This window comes from Alligator mississippiensis, chromosome 16 (assembly GCF_030867095.1).
Source record: "Alligator mississippiensis isolate rAllMis1 chromosome 16, rAllMis1, whole genome shotgun sequence".
NCBI lineage: Eukaryota > Metazoa > Chordata > Crocodylia > Alligatoridae > Alligator > Alligator mississippiensis.
The window spans coordinates 22484822-22507771 of NC_081839.1; the positions used below are offsets into that span (position 1 = coordinate 22484822).

General features: G+C 46.9%; 1 protein-coding gene across 3 annotated transcripts in view; it reads right to left on the bottom strand.

Annotated features, from left to right (window-relative positions):
* Positions 1-22950, bottom strand: part of KIRREL3 (kirre like nephrin family adhesion molecule 3) — an 833106-nt gene that overhangs the window by 194068 nt on the left and 616088 nt on the right. For all 3 annotated transcript variants that reach the window (XM_019490185.2, XM_019490184.2, XM_059720056.1), the window contains exons 6-7: positions 21373-21530; positions 11779-11929 (exon numbers count right to left, since the gene is read on the bottom strand). In XM_019490185.2, the coding sequence (XP_019345730.1) occupies positions 11779-11929; positions 21373-21530 (309 nt within the window). The remainder of the gene's footprint in view (positions 1-11778; positions 11930-21372; positions 21531-22950) is intronic.

The window sequence follows — 22950 nt, forward strand, 5'->3', positions numbered from 1 at the left end:
TGTCCCTGTATCCAGACTGAGCAGGTGAGAGGATGTGATGTAGCAGAGACACTAGTGTGTGTGGCAACTGAGCTCATGCTTTCATGCAGGACGTGTTGTCAGGGCAGGGTAGGAGGGAACACTAGCTGATGCTGCAACTCTCTGCACTCACCCTCCTAGGATCTAGTGCCTTCTGCAGCCACAGGTTCATTGGACAGGACAACATATTTGTCCTGTTGAATCAGTATGGCCTTGTGCACCAGGCAACTGTAAAATGGTCCATTATAAAGAACTGGCGAAAGCCTGTTTTATTCTCCGCACACCATAAACAGTCTTCTCCCCCGTCTGCTCCACTCCTGCAGAAATGCTGAGTTATGGGCGGTTCTAATTTGTACAATAACCCAAGCACACATCTCTCGTGACCAAGACTGTCTATGTGAACCGCACAACAGAACAGATGGCAATGCGACTGATTTCAAGGCTTGGTATCCCACCATTGAAGCTTTCTGGCAGTGTCAGCAAATACGAGACAGATGCTCCCCAGTGTGGCTCCCCCATTAGAAATTTGAAGACAAAGAATGGGATGTCTTGCAGCACTCACTGCACTGCTTCCTCAGTTCATCTCCTTTAAATCCAGCCTTTTCGGTGATGGAAAGGTTAACAGCCTTGGAAGACATCAGCCTCCATGTATTCCTATTACGTGGGCATATTTCTCTCTCACCCAACTGCCCTGCCTCTCACCGTGAACTGGAAAGAATAACCCCTCTAGGTTACAACAGGGACTTTATACATTTTCAGGCTGGAGAGGACAATTCTGACCATCTTTGCTTGAGTTTCTGTGTAACAACCAGGATGCAGAACATTGTCCTGTGTTTCCCAGGCAATACACATTCTTCACAGACTGCCCTGTGTAGACATCTGTCCTCTCACGGTGGGCTGAGCTGTATGGAGTCATTTGTGACTTATTAGCTCTGGCTGTAAGCTCATGCTTTTAGAACCAGAATGCACAGATGGGCACAGTGTTACAAGAATAACAGGCACCGATGTCATCCAAGCCACAGAGTGGTCACCCAGTGACTCTCCTCTTCTGCAGAGGAGACGGCTGTTACCTCCACTGTGTGGAAAGGCAGAGAAGAGGCTGGTACTAAAGTAAGGGAGAGCCTGAGGAGCAGTGGATGGGATGATGACAGTCCACCTGCAGTTACAGGAATTGATAGCCCTCAGTGCCCTGCAGGGTGGGAGCAAGTAACCTAGATTGACTTTTATTAGTAAATGTTTAGGATTGTAAATCCCCCCCTCCAAAAAGCTGACAAAGCCGGTAGGGAAATACATAATGCCGGAGCGAGGGACTAACAATAGAAGGATGGGGGTGAGGAGGGGAAGCAACTAGGTTACAGGAGATACAATGTTAGCCAACTTACTACTGTAGCCTCCTCTTCCCATGCAATGGTTCCTTAGGAGGCACTAATTAGTAATAGCTGGGCTGAGTTCACCTCAATAGGAAAGCAGGGGATGCAATCCATACCAAAGAAATGCATGAGTTGTCCCCTGGGAGTGACCTTAGCTGGTCTCTAAGAGGAGTGAAGAGAGGTGCCAGCAGCTGTCAACAGCACCAGGCTCCAAAAGACAGAAGGGAGAAGTAGTAAGCAACAGCAATCTGGACAGCGAGGCTGGATACCGCAATCCTTCTCCTTCACCATGTTCCCACCTCATTAGGCCGTGTGATATTTACACAGCCAGAACCCTGCTTTGTTGAAAGTGAAGCCACCTGCCTTTTGGATGGGAAATTATGACGGGAAATTACAGGTATTTTCAATTTACCCTAATCTCATTTAAAATGTGCAATTCAAATGACAATAAAGATGGGCGCAGTTGGGAATATAAATGAGACACTAACATAACAGCCCAGAGATATATAGCATGCTTCTAATTCATTTGCAGGCATCCTGACACTTCCCATTGTTATACAACAACAGCTAATCACCTTCCTTTGTTAAGTATGAATCACACTTCTTTTTAGTAGCTTCCCCATTGTTTGATGGTTTAGTAGCTGTGCCTAGGATTTACAGAGGAGTCTCTTTGTATTAAAATGAGCAGCGCTCCCTCCTGCACTTAAAAATGTGGATAAAAAAAAAGCAAGAAGGAAATGAATTAAAGTCTTTGATCTTTCCTTTCACAAGTGAAATTGTGCTTGCTAGTACTTCAGTAAGGTTTCTGCAACTCCCCACCAGAAACAAAGATGCTGGGGATATTTTTTTTTTAAGAAGAAATTTGCATAAATGATAACTCATCAGACTGTAATTCCACTTGGCTACAATAATAATTCCTGCCTGGGTTCTTGTAATTAATTTGAATTATTGAATCAGTTTGCTTCAGCCTGCAGCCAATGGGGAGGAGGGTACACATGCATGACACACACACACACACACACACACACACACACACACACGTATCTGTCTGGTATTCATTAGAACGATCAGAATCAAGACTACCACCTGGGCCCTGATTAAGCAAGATAGGTATCTCTCTTTAAACATCCGAGTACCTCTATTAGCATCAATAACTTAAAATTAGGCTCATGCTAAAGTACTTTTGAGAATTGGGGCCATGATCTCCATTTACCTCATTCCTGCTTGGCAGGGAAAATCCAAACTATCAAATTCAAGGCATGTTTGGAATTGGGGCTAAGGGAAATAATCTCTCTCCTGCTTCCACATAAACAACAACTAGAGCCAGAGCAAAACATGGGGCAGGTTCCTATACCCTTTTTCACATCAAGTAGTACATTGCAAGGAGTTATGAAGATGACCAAGTAAGAGAGAAAAGCTGAGGCCCTCTGCAGTGTCATTCAAGGAGCTCTACACTACTCACAGCAAAAGCTGGGAGTGTGATCTTCCTTCCCTACGCAGGGATGCCAGCTGCTGAGGAAGTGAGTGCATGGGCACTATTGACCATGCCTGTGTTTGTGGATGTGAGAGGGCAGGGGGGATGGAAACTTCCTGTAAAGTAATAGGAGGGAACCTGTGCTGGACTCCCCTACTTTAGTCTGAAAAGAAGACAATCCCATCCCGAGTCACTATGGACATGCAACAGAGTACAATATAGCTCCCCCTCCATCTGAAGGCTCATTTGAGCACCTTAGTCTGCTTGGGATGGGGTCTCTCATATTCAGCATGCCCCCTGACAGCACCATCTGGAAGAGCCCTAGCATTAACACCTGCACTGAGTGGAGTTGATAGAAGAGCAACAAGCCAGGACCACTCTTTGTGAAGTCTCCTGCCTGTCTTCAGGAAGAAGCCGCTATGATGAATAGGAGACACATAGCCCCTCAGGATCTACTTCCTTTGTTGGAACATCCTTTAAGGACCAAGTCCATGGGGATACAAGACAAAGGGGTTGTGAAGGTGAATACACTAATGTCCATAAAATATTTGGGGAATCTCTGCACAAAAAGCACCTAATGGTTATTGTAAGGTCTGACCATAAGGAAGGCATAAGGAATCATACCTAGTGGTTCACACTAGGACCAGAATCAGAGGTTTACCAGAGCATAAGTAGCCAAAGTCAAAGCCTGGTACCTATCCAGGCTTCCGGGCATCAAGCCAATGTCATATAGTCAGGGCAGGCAGCTGAGCAAGACAGAAACAAGTGTAAAACAGATCTACAACAGCAACCCCATGCAACAACACTAATGCTGTGACAAGCCCTGCAGACACTGGGAGGTTTTTATAGCCCTCCAATCAGGAGCTTGTGGCCCCCATTGGTCCATACAGGTCATCTGACCCCCACTGAGGACCTCATGGGAAGGCCCTGGCTGAGCTGGGGTTGGTGCTTGGCCCCCCTAGACTGGTGGTGCCACAGGTTTGGCTTTTTACCTGCAAAGTGTAAGAGGTCCAAGGCCAAATCCCACAGGTCCTAACAGCTATGGCCACCTTGGGCCCCACCATCACCAATGCTCACTTCCATGCCAACCTGCCCCAGACAAAGATGGGTCAGCAGTTAGGATGATAAATCAGAAGGGAGTTGAACTAGGGCTAATTCCTTGACTTACTCTCTATGAATATAGATGTCTGAATTTGGCCCAGATTTAAAAGACATTTTGGTACATAGCTCCTACTGAGACCCCTTATGAACCTGGGCCCTAGTCTTGGCCTTGATTTACAAATCTCTGGCCTTGTTTTACAAACACACACAGCCTCCTAATCCTACCTTTGTTGAAAGCAGAGAGGGTTAGGTGCCTAAAGAGGAGTTGGGCACTTAAATATCTCTGTGGGGTTGGCCTTTGTGCCTCATTTTCCCAGTGGAAACTATAAAATGTGTGTCACGGCGGGGTCCTCACGGAGGGCCGTGATCTCCTTGAGGCCCTCTCACTGCGCTACTCCGGCCCGAGGGCACCCTCCATTCTCGCCCGCCATGTCTTGATGGAATATGTAATAGGGAGGCTGCCTTGTGTTTCCTCGGGCCTGTCAGCTCCGGGACCCCTCGTGGGTCTCCCCATACAATGGGCGCTACCCAAGCGCCCTAGCCTTATGGGCTATGCGTGGCTCCTACCTCCCCTGATACCACGCCCCAAGCCTCGCAGATGTAAACGACGATGTTCGGTCTATACGCCCGCTTCCCGGGCCTCCTCTCTAATGTGGCCCACTCTGGGCTCCCTCTCTCGTGCCCAGCCTCTTGCTGGGACTCCCGTCTAGCCCACTCTGGGCCTCCCCTGCCGGTGTGGTTCTGCTTTGGGACTCTCTAGCAGGCCTCCGGTCCTATGGGCCAACCGCACTGATACCCTCCCTGACTGGCTTCCCGCGCTGCTACTCCCTGTCTTCTCAGGGGCAACCGCAGTGCCCTGCCTTGGTCTGAGGGGGATTGCCGCACTAGCCTGCAGCCGGGCTCGCTATGCCCGTGCGCCCATACTGGGCTACTCAACAAAGCACAATGGCGTTCCCCCTTTCTGGGGCTCGCCGCGCCTGCACTGGGCTACTCAATAACGTACAAGGGCGTTCCCCCTCTCTGGGGGCTCGCCGCGCCCACACTGGGCTACTCAATAAAACACAATGGCGTTCCCCCTCTCTGGGGCTCGCCATGCCCACGCTGGGCTACTCAATAACGTACAAGGGCGTTCCCCCTCTCTGGGGGCTCACCGCGCCCACGCTGGGCTACTCAGTATGGCCCCGCTCTCTAGGGCTGCTCAGTATGGTGCTCCCCCCTTCTCTGGGGCTCGCCGCACCCACGCTGGGCTACTCAGTAATACCACCCCTTTCCTGGGGCCGGGGGCTATGTTCCCCCACACGCAATCCGGGGTCTCGGTCCCTGTCCGCAACCTACGGGTTGCGCCCGCGACCCACTGGCCACGCTCCTCGCCGCCAGTTGCTCACGCACTGGCGTGCGAGTAAATTGAGGCCTCCTCCAACCCCTACAGCCTCGCCCAAGCCTCCGGGAGTAATAACACAAACACAAAGCAAAACCACAAGCCCCTAGGCTGTAACACAAATGCAAGCCGCCTGGCCATAACTCCTCATCATAGCTCAAGCCTCCAGGGCTATCATGAGCTGTACTTGCAACTTAGGCTCCTTCCCGTATCTCAGCCGAGGGAGCTCCTGCCTCTCCGGCTGCTGGCAGAGAACTGCCAGCCTGGCTTCGGCCCTGGGCTTTATAAGGGCCAGGCCCTGCCCCCTACAGGCAGCTGGCTCCCCTTAGTTGCTCCGGCAACCCACAGCTGTGCTCACTTGGTTCTGCCAGGGCTCTCTCCCTGGCAGTTCCTCCTCTCTTAGGAGCAGGCACTAAGGTGCCCTGCGACAATGTGGTTGACACCAGTGCCCTACCTTACATGGGTCGTGGGGATAAACATATTGGGAGGACTTAAAATATTATGGCACTCTGAGGTTATATGACAACCTCAATTAAAGTGTTCTCAGCCCAAACTGGGTGTCGCTGATCCCCTACTCTCATCCTTTTCCTTCCACTGCCTGCTCTTTTGCCTAAGAAAGAATAAAAAGTAAAACCCTTTAGACCCATAAAGGAAGGTGTTAAAATGAGCAGCCACACGTGAGGAAGCTTTGGGTTTGGATAAGCAATAACTCTGCTAGTCTCCCTTACAGGATGTGAATTTCCATACAGCCACTAGTCTCTGGCAATATAAATAGTTTATGGCATATCAAACTATTAAACATGATTTTAATCCCACTTGTGATGTTCAGCGCATAACTCACAGGAGGCCAGCTTTGATGTGGCTGGTGGAACGGAAATCACGTTGAACAGATGTTCCAGCTGGAGTCACTTAACGTTTCCATTACAAACTCTGGGTTGTTTTTTTTTTTCAAAAGGGGGCATATGACTCAGCTATTTTACTGCAGATCATGGTTAAACTCATACCAATCCTGAGCCCTGATGAGATTTCTTGAAGGCGAACCCTCCGCTGCAGCAGATGAAATAAGATATTTTTCCCCTCCACTTTTAGACAGGGAGAGATGAGGAGGAATCCTCCCCCCAACTTTTTTACTGTGAAGAATTTTTAGGATGTTTTTTAAATGGAAAAGCAAATAACTTTTTTGCTGAGTGAGTATTTGGGTGGTGGATTCATGGGATGGCCTGCTTCACTGTGGTGATTATTTGGAAAAGCTGGGTCTTACAGTCTGGGCAGTGATTTCTGTGCAGCTGCATTGAAACTGATACTGGGCATGGTACATGCAGGGCCGGCTGGACTATTCAGAGCCCATGCCAAATCCCTTGGGCTACATAAAGGTCACGGCAGGCCTGGGTGTGAGCAGGGAAGAAAATAGGACAAAAGCTTGCACATGCTCTCCACGGCCTTCAATGGTCATGGTATCAAGGAGTAGCCAGCATCATGGATGGGGCAAAGGAGGTACAGATATGCAGCAATATACACTTGCTGGTCAAACTACTGTGCTACTGTGGAGGGTGGAGGGCTGTGCAGAGCAGGGAGAGGTTTGTGGAGCATGCAGGCTCTGACTCGCCACACTGGCACCTAGCACTCATCAGCTTTAGGAGGACCTGGCTTTGCTGAAGCTGCAACTCATGATGATCCCTCCCCTGCCTGCAGAGCTACTCAGCACTCTCACACCTTACTGGTTTTCATGGCATCACTGCAGATGTTGGAAAAAGGGGCAGCACTATACTATTCTACCCACTCAGGCCTGCCACTGCCTGGGTTCCTGCCTCCACCCCAGGACTGCTTACATTTGAGTGCTGTCCATCTTGAAAAGTATTTCAAAGGAGTTTTCTTCCAGTCTGTGGTTACTATTAAACTAATCCTGCCAGCCTTGGATATTAGGAGAAAGTTTTATGCTGAGGTTTCCTGAGGTCCTAGCCTCACATCTCTAGGGTCCACTCCCTCTGCCTCCTGTCTGGCAGACGACATGTGCAAACTCCATCTCTTAAAACAGTTCTTCTTTCTGCTTTCTCCATGGTTCTTGTCATGTAGCAACATGTGGAGCCATGGTCTGATGTTGGGAGTGGGCAGGAGCTGGATTTTCCATTTAACAAGACATTCCAAGATCTATAATTTTCTCCTGATCTAAAATAAACCATCCCCAATAAATCTGGTATTTTCCCATTTAATGAGATCCTGGGAGCAAAACATTCAAGCCCTTCTCAATTAAAAAAAATCTAATATAAAATAAAAAATATTGAAACCAAAAGGCATTTCAAAATGGGAAACTGAAATGTTCCATTCTGAAAAGGTCAAAATATAACATTTCAACCTTCTCAGAACGCTCCTGTCCATTTTTTCCCCATATAAAACTCCATCATAATTGACATACTGAGGCAAAACATTCTTCTTCTGACAAACTGGCATTGCCAAAAGAAAAATGTTCATCAGGAAATCCCTGCCCATCATTGCTGCCTTTGCAGGGTGCTGTGCAGAAATCAGGGCAACCAGGCAATACCTACAGTCTCCCAGTGGAGCCCACATGAGGAGCAGAGCTACGGTTGTATGAACAGCACGCAATGGTGACATTTTCTGACATAAAGGTGCTTAAGTCTGTCCCTTTACATTTTTCTAGGGTCAAAAGAGATCCTCTATAAGCCAGAAGGATTTATCTAAACTCCTGCAATATTTTGTCCCTCACTGGAGACAAGATGCTCATCTCTGCATTAAGGGGCCATGAAAGTCCAATAGTTGTTGGAGGAAAGATTCCTCTGGTGCAGGTACTATAAAACACTCGATAAGGCCATCCTCAAAGGAACCCCTTGCAAGGCTGGCCATGCTGAAAGCAGGGCTGAGGAAGGGAAAGGTGGGCTGTAGAAGGATTCTGGGCAGTGCAAGGATGACAGGGCTGTCTGGGCAGGTCACTGTAAGGTACACAGGCTCTCAGGACTGTTTTTATTTTGGAAAGCTGGCTCCCTTTCCAGCCCCCAGAGCAGCCCAGGATCTGGAGAGTGTAAAGATGACTTAAGCCCCCTTTGCTCCGGAGCTGCAGGTTCTGGTAAGGACACAGCACAGACCTTCACCCAGGATGGCAGCGAATGGAGCAAGGGCTTGCCTGCAACATGTCTCAGGCTGAAGAATGCAGATGGAGCATGATGCTTTCAGCCGTACACGTCAATGCCCACGACATCAGACAACATGGTCTAATCTCTCAAGTGACTGCATGCTCTGATCCTGGTGTCATCACAGTCAATGGGCTGCTTACCTACGAAAGTGCTTTTCTGGATCAGGGCCAGTATGACAGTGCAGCATGGGCTCAGACTGGGGTGGGACGGGCTGACTAGCTCCTGCTTCTCAGTGGCACTAAGCATCCTCCTCCCTCTGCCAGTGCAAACAGTCCTTAAGGAAGGTGAAATTAGATTTGTGGTAAGGGCTCTTTACACTGTCCATGGGGTGTAAGCGAGCCTCTCTGTAACTGGGAATCAGGCCCAACCTGTTCTCTTCAAATGAAGAGCTGTGTCTTTGGGATTCCTCATCATCCTTCTCTTTAGTGCAGCTTCTCTCCAAGCCAAATTTTAGCTCTTGAGCCCCAGGCATTTGGGTTTGCTGAGGCAGCTCTGAGAAAGCCTTCTCTACATTCTCCTGTTCCTGCAGTGGGGGTTGTGAATGCTCTCTACTACCTCCTCGCTCCAAAAGGGCACCATCTCTTTTGCTCAAGCTGCCGGGGAGGGGAAAAGAAGATCACCATCTGGCAGAGATCAGACCTGGAAAATTTCAGCTTAGAGATAAAAGACTGATGACTGAAATCATGTTATTTTCATAAATAAAATATGAATCGCTGAATCGTTGGTGGAGTCTGTTTCAAAGGAGAAAGACCCAATAAAGACCCAATTTCTACTCTGAGCTTCATCCTGTGTCTCCACTTCTGCTAGTGCAAAGCAGCTGTGTGGAGCACTACCTTCCTGTTTGGGCAGCATTTCATACCTGCTTTGTGCATGAGCTGCCATGACATGGGCCATGTGAGCATGTGGACAGAAGATGAGATACAGACAGATGGGTGGAGAGATGGCAGTGACAACACAGACTGCTACACCTGAGAGGACAGTGGTGGCTGTGGTGAACCAGCTGTGATTGCAGGAGCCTGGTCACTTCCTCCTAGCAGACAGGGGCCCACAGTTAATTCCACATGGGAACAGGCACAGCTGAGTTTGGCTACACCCCCTTCTCCTGCTCAGGCCATGAGGGCAGCAGGGATTAGATTGGTTTTGCTGCCTTCCCCAGCTGCATAATAGCAGAGCTGCTCCCTCCAAAGGGGCAGTTATCGCAGGGTGATCTGTGGGTGATTCATGATCAATGCAGAATGAATTTAGCTGATCAGAAAATCCACCCCTCATGCTGCAAGGCAGTGCAGACTTAGGCTCTGTGTGTGATGCCTAAGAGATGCATAGACTCTGGATCCGGGTCTCCTTTTAGGGGTAAATTCAGCCCAGTACAGGCTGATTAATATGTCATGGTATTATTATACCCCTCCATCATCCATCCAGCACTGGTAAATTGATATCCTCATTACAGCCTATTAAGAACAACACTCTTTTAATAGCTGGATGGGATATTATTATTATTACTTTCACAGCATGGTGTATTTAATGGCTCAGAGTAGAAATTGGTCTTCTTTATTGGGTCTTTCTCCTTTGAAACAGACTCCACCAACGATTCAGCGATTCAGCTCACGTTGCCTTCCTGGTACTGTACAGTGCAGTATAATGATGTCTCTTGCTTTGTGTTGTTGTTCTGTGTGTGTGTGTGTGTGTGTGTGTGTATGTCCGTAGCTGTTGTAACTGTTTGCCGGCTGTGAAATAACCCGTGCCATTATCTCATTTTATCTTGCTGGTTCTGTCAGGACACGCTACGGAGAGACCTGAGAGCCTGTTAATCTTCTGGCAGAAAAGCTGGAAGTCTTAAATGCAGAATTTTATGCTGTGCTCAAGTTTGCTCAGCCAGTCTTAATTGGACTCAGGAAAGCAGCTGGCATGCTAATATTTAACACCCTGCAATTGCAAATTGTTGGTAAATACAGCTGCAGGAATTGTGTGTGCAGATGAAGTGGGGCTGGAGAAGGGTCAGGAGAGGCCCTATGGCAACAGATATTGAAAAGGAACAAGTGTGGGATCCAAGATGTATCTCAATTGCTAGGGAAGGGAAGTTTTGCTTAGTGGCTCTCTGGGAAAGTTTGGGCAGCCTCCTTCTCTCCAGGCACCTGGAAAGCTTGAGCTCTAAATGGATTGTGTTAGACTGGGAGCCTGAATGCAAGAACGAATATGTCTACAAAAGTTCTGTATTGTGGGTTAGGTCATGTGCTGGCAGGGAATATCACACCTCCCTTTAAACATTTTTCCGAGCCCTGAAATTTTCTCCTAAATTAACAGAATCTCAACAGCAGGTGATGACAAATCTGATGCTGCTTTGAGGTCCCTTTAAACTCAGACACAGAGCTCTAGGTAGCTGATTCAAATCCTGCCCATACTGTGCTACAGAAGAACGAACTGGTTTGTAAGGGGGTGGCCTCAGGCAAGTCCCTGCTTGGTAGACAGCATCCTAATAGGCCGGCTTGGTACCAGCATACCACTGGTGGCCAATGATAGTCATACGCTGCCATAAGAGGACTGGTTAAGTAGAGGAATGCAGGACTGGGATAGAAAACCAAGTCCTGCCCCCGCAATCACATGCAAATATGGAACAGATGTTGAATCTGAGAGGGTACAACAGAAGGCTTGGTCTGGCTCTTCCTGTACGCCGCAACGCAAAGCACCCTCACAATCTGTATCAAACTAGGATGTTTGCTACAAAAAACAGAGAGCCTCAAAACTCCAGTGTCCTGCAGGACAGACCAGTGGCCCCAACAGTGCCTTGAGCTCGTGAAGTGGCAGGGAATTTGTTAGGTGAAATACACCCAGAAGAGCCTAGGAAATGGACCATGTTCCACATTAAATAGGCCGGCAAAACACCTCCAATGGTCCCTGCCTATTCGATGGGGGGCACAATTCCTTCCTGGCTCCAAAGCTGGTGGTTTGAATAAGTCCAGGAACATTCCCAACCTTGGTTAAGTCAAGTCACACTGGCCGCATCTACATGAGATGCTGACGGCAAAGTAGCCCAAGACTACTGCGCAGTAGTGTCACGTGGCAGCAGCCATGACTAGACGTTACTGCACAGCCGGTGTCACAGAAACGCTATTCATCGGTGCTACTGAGCAGTAACTCGGATTACTGCATGGTCATTTAGTACTTATTTGTACAAGTACTAAATGACAGCACAGTAACGACTGTGCAGTCAGCATCTTGTGTGGCCGCGGCCACTGAGTGGATATTCGCGTGCTACTGCAATGATAATAGTAGGCAGAGATCGCATCTACTCACGCTGTATGTCGATGGTGACAGAGGTCTCTTTTCCAGTAGGAATGGCCTTGTTAGTGGCCCGACAGACAATGCTTTCTCCATTCTCAATGTCAGATGGAGCAATAAAGAGCGTGCTCACAATGCTTTCTCTTTTGCCGTCACGGAGGAGGGTCTGCAGGGGGAGAAGTAGGGATGGAAGAAAGTAAGATTCAATTAACACTCCTTGAAAGAGGCATTCTCTTCCATATTATTTACTAATCATGCTTCCTACAGTTGTGCCTAGGGATCCAACAAAATAGTGGTTTTGTACTAGACTGTACAAACACAGAGGCAATCAGTCCTAGCCCTGACGAGCTTGCAAACTCAATAATAGCCTATAGAACTGCACTTCTCATGGTTCACAAAGAAGCCGTGTGGGAGTTAGATGCAAATTCCAGTGAATTTCAATGGGATTTGGGTACTTGACTCTCATCTGCTTCTCCAAAACCCTGCTATGCTGCGCACCTGAGGATCACCATTCTGTGGAGATTGATTTTACTTGCCAACCCAAGAAGGGGGTGTTGGTGTTTTCCTGTGAGCAGACCGTGAGAGGGTTAGCAGGGAATCAAGCACTGTCTTGCTTTTTGCACCTTGTGCTGCCTTTTACACCTGTGCAAAATGAGTGTGAAAAGCTGCTATGCTGATATAGTTGCATTCCTCATTTCTGCATAGAAACCAGCAATAACACAAGTATAAGACACATCTCAGTGCTATGAGGAGTAACAAGATTCCCTCAAAAAAATGAAGCGCCTGGAAGATTGGGAAGGAGCATAAAGTCACCCATTCTTGCCATGCATTTCCCTGTTTGCTCAGAGTGAAGGTGAGGAGGAGTATTTGTGGTTTACTGCTTCTAGCAGAGAACTGAGCAGAGAAGCCAAATCCATCGCAGGCATGAAATCACTCATCAGAATCAGGCCGGAAGTCTCCTGGCTTCTGCTTCTGGGTTTCCCAGTGACTCACTTGGTAACCTTTGGAGAATTAGCCCTTTGTGAATCCACCTCTTGAACTTTCCATGGGGGATTGAGCTGCCCTGCAGTAACTACCTCACCAGACATAATGAGAATTAATATTTGTGTTAATTAATTATTATTATTGAACTTGCTTTCACTCCGCACATTTACTTTAGGTTAATCAGGAAGTGCATGCTAATGAGAGGGAATATTAAAAATCTCATTGAGGAGCAGTATAAAGAGTTTTGCAAGGGCTAATGTGAAAGGACGGGTTTGAGGCCACCAGCTTCCATGGCATGACAGCACCATGTCCCAGAGCTACCAAATGCCTAGGACTTGCCTTGCCAAAGGTTGTCAAATGCTAGCTGTGCAGATGTTTGCACCAGTGTATGATGGGAGTTAATTGTAACCACTCAGATTTGTTAGTGTTTCACACCCACTGTGCACTAGTGCAAATGCTGACATGATCTGCAGGTCAGTGGAGAATCAAAGAGTTGAGTTTAGCTTTTTGTCCTATAACACCGAGTGCAGGGCAGCAGCTATGGTGTTACTTGCCCTCTGATTCATAGTTGAATAGATCATGAAGCCAGAAGGGAGTACCGTGATCATCCACTCTGACCTCTGGCATAATGCAGGCCATTATGAAGTAATTCATGAGAAGTAATTCTTATTTGAACTGGAGCCAGGAAAACATCCACTCTTGATTTTATCATTGCTAGCAGTGGAGAATCTACCCCAAACCTTGGCCAGTTACTCTAATAGTTAAGTGCCCTAAAATTTGCCCCTAATTTCTTGTCTGAATTTGCCTAGTTTCACTTCCAGCAATTGGATTTTGGTCTCCTAAACTGAAGATCCAAGTTGGGGCTTACAGACCATGATCAAATCACATCTCAACCTTGTTGTTGATAATGGAACATCCTTTGTGAATGGTAGACACCAGAAGTGGACAGAATATTTCAGGTCATTGACAAAACAGGAGTGCAGGATCAAAAACTGGTCCATCACTAGAATCACACGTATGTGATTATGATACCCTATTTACAATGTCATTTAATGCATTTAATGTCTGTCAGGTTAATTTTGTATCTTTTTGTTTTCCTTAATCAAAATATCATGTAGTCCCAAGTCAAATGCCTTAAAAAACTGTAAATATATTAGACCAAGAGTATTATCTTATGAACTGAATTTGTAGTGCTAATGAAAAGATTTGTAGTGCATCCTAATACTAATGAATAACCGTCACCTAGAACACCCCAAAGGACACCTGAGGCCACAAGAAGAGCAAATGAGTTTGAATGGGGGTGTAATTTGTATGTGATTACAGCTTGATGAGATATTAATATCCATGTTGGCAATTTAAGAGTTGTGGAAAACAAATCAGTTCAAAACTTTCCAACAAATCAAAATCATTTTGGGTTGATCAAGACACTTTGTTTAGATTTCAGGTTTTGTAACCATGTTAGAATGTTTAAAAATCATATGAAAAGATATTTCAAAATGGAAAGGTGTTTCAAACTGCAAAAACAAAATTCTTCATGTTTAAAATGTTACAAATGGCCATGTCAAATTTTCCAGAATGCATTTTGGAAATGTTTTAAATATAAAGGAAACAAACTCAGTTCCTATTCTCAAATGTTTTTGCTGCTGCTGCTGCTGCATGTGTATTTTTCATTGAAAAAAGTTTTGGGAAAAAATGTTTACTGCTTGGATGCTGATGATTATCGCCTCAAAAAGCCCAATGCTGTCTCCCTGGTCATTACGCAAAGGAAGGAATTTATGGAAGGGACTTGTGTTTTTGAGTAAAAATCTTCTGCAAGGCAGGGCAGATTTATGCCCCTCCAGTAGCTGTGCAAACTCAACAACAGCACCAGTGAAACCTGTTCAGCTGGGCTTCTGACTCCAAGCACTGGGGCTTGGACAGAAGATGGAACACAAATTCTCATGGGAGCTGTGATTAAATTAAGATAATTAAAGACACTGTCCTGTTCCCACTGGCCCTGAGTAGTATAAAACCATCCCTTCTGAATGCACTGTGGATGGGACAAAGCCTCCTCCTCTGAGACCTTTCCACATCACCTACTTAAGATGCACAGGAAGTCTCAGCATCTCATTTGGGATGGATCTGCCGTCTGTATGCAGTGTGAGTGCCTGGCTTTGGAATTAATACAAACACAAACACAGATATTAAAAAAAAAGAGATTGTTATTCCTCCTCTCCAACAGCTATTGGCTGGTCTGAAATGAAGAGGGCTTAACCCTTGATTCCCCAGGGAAAAGACCAACTGAGCTCACAGAAGACAGAAGGGTTTGGGGAGATTGGAGTTAGCAACAAAAGATTACATGTGAATGGCCTAGATTTTAATTAATTTCACCCGAACTGGTATAGGGAGAGGTCAGTCTTTTTCAGTTTTAATTAGTGCTGTCTGTTACACTGCATGCTGGGAGATGAGGGCATGCAAGGGTAGTTTGACTTCATATTTCTCTCCTCCACATGGCTTGTTGCAATACAGAGAGCGTATTCACGCTAATAGAGGAGGTGATATTGCAGGGGCTGAGAGAGCAGGGTGTGTAAAGGGAACGTGGGTGGTGGATTTGTTCTTGCCAAAACAGATTTGCTGCTGGCAGGTAGGGCATTTAAACTCACCCACGGTGTTCAGCAGCACATTGGCTCCTTGCTAAGAACCTGCTGATAGCAGGAGACATGAAATGTCTTTGAGCTTGGGTGCAATAAAAGCAGGAATTAACTGCAGAGCAGACAGTGACAAGGGAAAGGGCATGTGGCCTATGAAAATTGGATCTGGGACTCTGAGACAGCAGCCAGAAGGCCTGCAGGACAAGGCTGGTTACTTGGTGTGAGAAGCCAGGTGGATGGAAAAGAGTTTGGGGGCAGGGGGATTCCAGCACTAACTCCAGGGCTGAAATCAAGTCACGTTTTGTGTGTCATGCCCTGTAAGGGAGATCAGCGTGTTTCCAATCCCTTGCAATATCCATTGGGGATAGAGCTGTCCAAGGTTGCCCTCACCTTGCCATTCTCTACTGAAATGGGTACGTCTCTCCCCTACTCCTCTAAGGCTGGTCCTGCTTCTTCCCTTCTCACTTAGGTTTATGGACTGCATTCCCTTGTGGCACTGAAGCCCTGCTTTCATCATCTGTTGTGGATCCCTCTCTCCATTTCATCTTTATCCCACTAGCTTCTGGACCTCCTCAGCTTGCAGACTAGACTTCTTCTCTCCCACAGACTCCAGGCAGCATGTTTCCCCTGGTCCATCCTCTGCTGCCTTCCTGTTTGTCTTGGACTCTCCACTTACATCAGGCAAGGGCATCCACCACCTTCCCCGCAGCCTGTGCCCTAGCAGTTACCCCGGTCTTGGCCCATGGCTCCCTATCCTCACTAGCTGAGAGACTTCACTAGGATCCTTCCTCTGGTGTCTTTTGGGGTGCCCTGGGCCCTTGTGAGCTGTGCTGGAGGACATCAGACACTCAAGGAAGTTTATCCTCCACAGCCAGGGCACTGCCCTCTCTGGAGGGCGTGTATCTCTTTGGGGCTCTTTCTTACCCACTGTAGAACCCAGTGGGCTTGTCTACATGAAAAGTTACTGTGCAGTGGCTACTGTGCATTTATTTAGTACTTGTATATTCAAGTAATAAATACATTTGCAGTAAACAGAGTTACTGCACAGTAGTGCTGGAAAACACCTTTTAAGTGACACTACTGCACAGCAGCCTATAATACTGCCCAACAGCATATTAGTATTGTTGGTGCTGTGATGCGCTACTGTGCAGTATTATTCAGCTACTGCACAGATAGCATCTTGTGTAGATGCACCCAGGGTCTCAGACAGGGTTGGGAGCTATCACTTTTGGTGAGATGGCAGCTACTGCAGTGGCAGAAGGAAGGAACTGGCAATAGTGCTGAGGTGGGACAGAGCTACCTGCCTGGGGGGGATCTTGGTTACCACGGCATGCTTTTCATTTGGATGATTGCCCCAGATGTCTCCCATTATGCACAACAGTGACATCTTGCTTCCTGGGCACCAAGGTCCATTTTGGAGTGCTCCCCTTGCTCTAGATCTCACCATCTGGAGATCTTCAGTGGCCCAATGTGACAGTATTGCAGTCCCAGCCCATGGCAGGGAACTGGACATAGCATGAAAGTAAGGGAGTGGGTAAGTGTGCAAGAACTATAATCACATGCTTGAATGTACAAGCCTGATATCTAGCCCAATCAGGACGAACGCCAGACCCAAAGTCTCTTCTGGTACAATGAGTAACATGTGCTTCAGGTCAGGACTGGGCTGAACTATCATAGAATCAAAGAATCGTAGAAAATTAGGTTTGGAAGGGACCTCAGGAGGTCATCTAGTCCAACTCCCTGCTCAAAGCAGGACCATCTCCAACTAGATCATCTCAGCGAAAGCTTTGCCCAGTTGGGTTTTGAAAACCTCCAAGGATGGAGTTTCCACCACCGCTCTCGGTAACCTGCTCCAGTATGTTACTACCCTCCTACTGAGAAATTCTTCCTAATATTTAACCTAAACTCCCCTTGCTGCAACTTGAGACCATTGCTCCTTGTTCTGTCATCTGCCACCACTGAGAACAGTCCAGCTCCATCCTCTTTTGAACCCCTTTCACATAGCTGAAGGCTGCTATTAAATCCCCTCTTAGTCTTCTCTCCTCTAGACTAAACAAGACCAGTTCCCTCTGCCTTTGTTCATAAGTCATGTCCCTCAGCCCCCTCACCATTTTTGTTGTCTTCCACTGGACTCTCTCCAATTTGTCCATATCCTTTCTGTAGTGGGGGCCCAAAACTGAACACAGTACTCCAGGTGTGGCCTCACCAGTGCTGAGGAGAGGGGAATAATCACTTCCCTTGACTTACTGGCAACACACCTACCAATGCAACCCAGGATGCCATTAGCCTTCTTGGCAACAAGGGCATGCTGCTGGATCATATTCAGCTTATTGTCCACTGTCACCCCCAGGCCCTTTTCTGCAGAGCTGCTGCCCAGCCAGTCAGTCCTCAGCCTTTACCGGGTCATGGGATTGTTCCACTTGTCCTTGTTGAACCTCATGAGATTCCTTTTGGCCCAGTCCTTCAATTTGTCTAGGTCACTCTGAATCCTAGCCCTACCCTCCAGAGTATCTACTACTCCCCCACAGCTTGGTGTCATCTGCAAACTTGCTGAGGGTGCACTTTATGCTATATAGAGAAGCAGCAGAGCATTCTAGGGTCCCAGTATGTTGTCAGAGCTGGATCAAGGCTCATGACAGGAACAGCAGCAGGTGCTCCAGGACAGGCTGAGAGGGCCCTGGCAGGACTGAGGATGCAGTGTGGGTAGGATGGGCCAACAAGAGGCGTGGGCCACAGGGTATCTGTCTAGGGTGCTGTCACCAGGGTATCTGAGCACCAAACTGTGCCCTCTGCTTCTATGAGAACTAAGCTCCTTTCCAACAAACACACAGTGGACACATCTACACATGCATTTTAATGCACAGTAGCCTATTAAAAAACCATGCTAATATGCTAATGCACAGTAGAACAGGCTACTGTCCATTAAATATCACCTAAAAAGTATGGGCATGTGCTACTGTGCATTAGCACAGCCTAATGCACATTTATTTTGTGCCTCATATTTGTGGTACTATATTTAATGTGCATTAGTAAAAGCACATTAATGCATGTGTAGATGCTCCCAGTAAAGGAGACTGTGCTCATGTTTACGTTATAGCTTTGCCGTAAAACCCTGGTTAAATGCTATTTAGGGGATAGAATGATCTCTGTGGTGTAGTCTTTCCTCAAATGCTAAACCTCCCTGCAAGACAGTCTGGTAGCATTTGTAGCTCTTTTCTAAGAGAAACGATCTATATCACACAGCAATAGCACCACCCACCAGAGAGAGATGCTGCTTGAGAAGTTACAGCCTGCACCACACACAGAACATAGCAACATCAGGAGGCAGTGTGAGGCCACGCAGCTCATGTGGGCCCATCCACCTGCCTGCTGAATGTGTTTACTGGAGTATTTAATCCTTCCCAGTGCCTGTCTGATGCCTTTACAATTCTGTTCCTGGGAGCTGCCACCTGTGCTGCCTGGAACAGGCTCCTCTATGTCTGCAAACCTGCCTATTGTTCCTTGGGCAGCACTGTCCGTGCACCCTTCTGCCCTGTATCCACCTCTCCTGAAATGCTCCCACAGGCCTCTCACTGACTAATGAAACCGCTAGTCCCTGTTTTCCAGCTGCCAACATGAGCAGATGCTGCTGCCTGACTTCTTACACATACACACACAGTGCAATCGCATCGCCCCCTGCCCATGTCCAACCCCTGACCCCTCATCCCTACAGGATCCAGTTTACATTGCTCCGCACAAACCTGAGTGCATTGACTCCAGGTTTACTTTGGCATGGCTAAGCATAGTCCAGTACTTTGTTTTAAAGCCTACTGTGGACAAGTTCCAGACGATCCAAAGTCCTTTGGCCTAGATCCTCCTGTGTATTTAGGCACTTAACTATGATTTAGGCAGACAAGGTTCTTTGGGTGAATCTGATATCTTTTATTAGACCAACTTAAATAGTTGGAAAACAATTATTAAGCAAGCTTTTGGATTCAAAAACCCTTCGTCGGACTAAGGAAGCTGCAGCAGTTGGTGTGTGCTCTTCCTGGATGGAATGAAAAGTAAAGAAGCCAGCGGCTGGGCTGGTATGCATGCAAGACAGGTAGTCAGTGAAAGCTTGCTTAATAATTGTTTTCCAACTATTTAAGTTGCTCTAATAAAAGATATCAGATTCACCCAAAGAACCTTGTCTGCCTATGTCCTTAGACCAACATGGCTACAACCTACACCCCTATAACTATGATTTAGGCACCTATATCTAGCAGAGGTCATTGCTCACTCTGGATTGGGAATATCAACCAAAGGAACAAGCGGCCCTTTCTGCCCTCTGCCTGACATGTGTTACACTTGGGGAGGCAGCACTTTTCCCTCCTCCACCTCCTTGACTGGAGCTCCATCCTCCAGGTTGCTGTGAAACTCTCCATCATCTCTAGACAGGGCAGTGTGACCTTCGGGTAGATGCCTGAGGCTTTGTAGCTATAGTCTTCCTGGTTGGTTATTCCTGTTGACATTGAGTCATATTTAATGGCACAACCAATACCTAGATGGGGGGTGAAGGGCAAGGATCAACTGATTCCCATATCATCTACTCCCAGAGACAAGTCCAGGAAAGATTCAGAGGAGAAAATAATTTTAATAAAGGACAAGGTTCTCCCTGCTGCAGAGGTTATGATGCTCAGTGGTTCTTTGGGAACATCTGTCACTAGGATGGATCAACACAGGGCTAACTCACATTAGGCCAATTTTTTTATAAAATCCTGTATGCCCAGCATTTGTAACAGAGTTACATCAGTAGTGGTGGAGACTGCTTTAGACAGTAAGAGGCTATCTGCTGTCCCAAGCTAATTGGGCTCTTGCCTGAGGGGTAACTGGAAGGGAAGACTTCGAGGGTGAAACTAGTTTTTTTGTTTTTTTTTTAAAAAGCTACTTTTGCAAAAAAAAAAAAAAAAAGAAAAAGGAACTCAAATGTGTAAAGTCACTTTCATTTCAAAAGGGCTGAAACCAACCCAACTTTTGCCTTTTGAATTTTTTGCAAATATTAATTTTTTTGGTAATTTTTTATTGAAACTATCAAGTGATTATAGATTTTTTTCAGTTCATCAAGCCCTAGATTTTTAGTTAACAACACAAAACAAAAAATGTTGATATCTGTTTTGCTAACACTTTTGATCATTTTTTTTAAATAAGCCCAACAAAGGCACCACATTGCAAATTACAAATGCGGAGAATGTCAACACATTTTCATGGAAAATTTCCATTTAAAAAGGGTGTTCTTCAGCATAAAAGCTGTTTGTCATTCTGGCCAATCTTTGTCAGAGAGATGCTGGAAAGATACACTGATGATTTCCTGTCTCAAGTCAGTACTGAGTCAGTGTCTCGGGGTGATTTGAGGCACATTGTGCTTTCAGGTAAGATGTAGGGAGTTCACAGAAGGTACAAAAAGATGCTTAGATAACAGCTCCCTGAGCTGAAGGACTAAGAGCCGGAGGCAGGCAGACAGTCACATTCAGACCTTTCTTACTTCTTCATGGTAGTTGCTTTTCTTGCCATATACCTTACTCAACTTTGTTCAGAGTCATGTTCAGAAGTCACAACTAATGGACACAGGTTCCACAACACCAAATGGGTATGAGTGTAAGGGACTCTAAGGGCTTGTCTACACCATGGTGACAGCTGGTCCTGGTGAGGATAGGGATGAGCAGGACTCACTTACTCGCACCTGCAGGCATACTCCAAACCTGGAAACATGTCAGTGAACAGTGCTGGCTCCTTTCTCTGTACCCACTCTCAAGCCCTCAGTTTCTGGTAGGCCTGCAAATGCTTGAGGACAAACCCAGAGAAACCTCCAGGTCTGACGCATGCCTGTGGACCTGGGCAGAGCCTGGGTGGGACAGGCTGGCCTTTGCCCTCACTGGATATACTGCTAAGAGCAGTACCGAGCTAGCACACCTTTGTGAAATGAGTCAAATAGCTCCTGAATTATGCTCCAATTTCAACCCCCTGCATTCCTGACCTTCGAGTAGGTAGCTCCGTTGATAACTTCTCCCTTCCGCATCCAGATGATGGAGGCTGCTGGCTTGGCATTGTCTGCATGGCAGGTCAGGTTCAAGGGATCACCTGCTCTCATGCTAATGACCGGTCCCCCAATGATAACTGGGTCATCTGGTGGAACTGCAAAGAAAGCACACAAGGAGAGGATGTGGTTTACAAGCTAAAGCAGAGATGCCCAATGCTGTCAAGTTCTATGCCTCTAACTGGTATTTAGCTGGGTGCATGTAAAGAAACTAGTAACCACAGGCCAAACTGTGCTGTCAGGCATATCCATGCAACTCCCAATGTAGTTACAGTGGACCTGTGGCTGATAGCAGAATATAACCCAACTTAATACGCTACTACTTGATTTTCTGTTGTTGCTTACATATAAGCCGTGCCCCAGAGTCAAATCAAACATGGCAGCAGAGCCTGGTGAATATTCAAGAAGTTTAGACAGAGGAGATAAGGGATAGTTTTTCAGCTGAGCTCTAAAATGAGATGAAAAGTCGATTGCACCATGATATGCAGGGAAGTGTGTGCGGTAGAGAAGAAAGCTCTCCTCAGAGGAGCCGGAGGGAAAGGGGCTGGAATGGATCAATGCATTGAGGGTAGTCAGAGATTAAACAAAAGAAAATGGGTCCTAATCTGAGAGGTTGCTAGGGCAAATCCACAACACTGTGTTGTTATGTACAAAGCACAGCATATACGTTTTCAGAGTGAAAGGAGTTTTCTGTGAGGTTATGGGTAGAACAGCGTGTGCTGCTCCTCTGTAACAGTCTGCAGCAAAGATGAGAACAACGGCAGTCGCAGAACTGGGCATGTAGGGGCAATCCTTAGACAGTGAAAGTAGGGCACGTGGAAAGCCCACTCCCGAAACTGCACACTCCACTGCAGATGGAGTGCAATGCAGGAAGGGCGTTTTCATACCAGCAGGAAGGGCGTTTTAATACCATGCACTAGACTGGAGGAGAGGAGAAACTGGAAAGATTGGCGGGTGGAGATTCAATACGGGGTTGGCTTCACTCACCTGTAAAGGCCTGATTATGTCCCAGCTTGCAAGGGATTTGTCCCTGAGCTGGGGGATGCTCTGAGGAGCTGTGGCTTGGTGAGTCTGTTCTGTAGGGGCGGCTCATATCTATTTTAATGTGTCAGTGAGTTTGGCACTAGAAGCCCAAGGACTCCACCATCCACCAGAGAGAGGGGCACATGTGTTATCGAACCACTGCTGGGAAATGATTCAAATTGTAATGAAGAGGTTCATCCACCTGCAATTTGTGACTATGGTTTGTGGGGTCACAATAAGGGGAGGGGATATTCCTGCCTGGCATTTATTTACTGGTTCCCAGGGACTTCAGATGGCTAAGGAGGCCGTAAATGTTGGTGGAGAATTTTGTGTTGAAACCTTTATTACAACCATGGCTGAAATGGCTCAGAACATTAGACCCAACCACAGCATGTTTCCCCCATTCATTTATTTATAATGTTGCTGACTGGGCTCACCTACCAAAATACACACGTCTAATATTGTTGAGGGCCCCAGGGGGAGAACTGTCAGGCA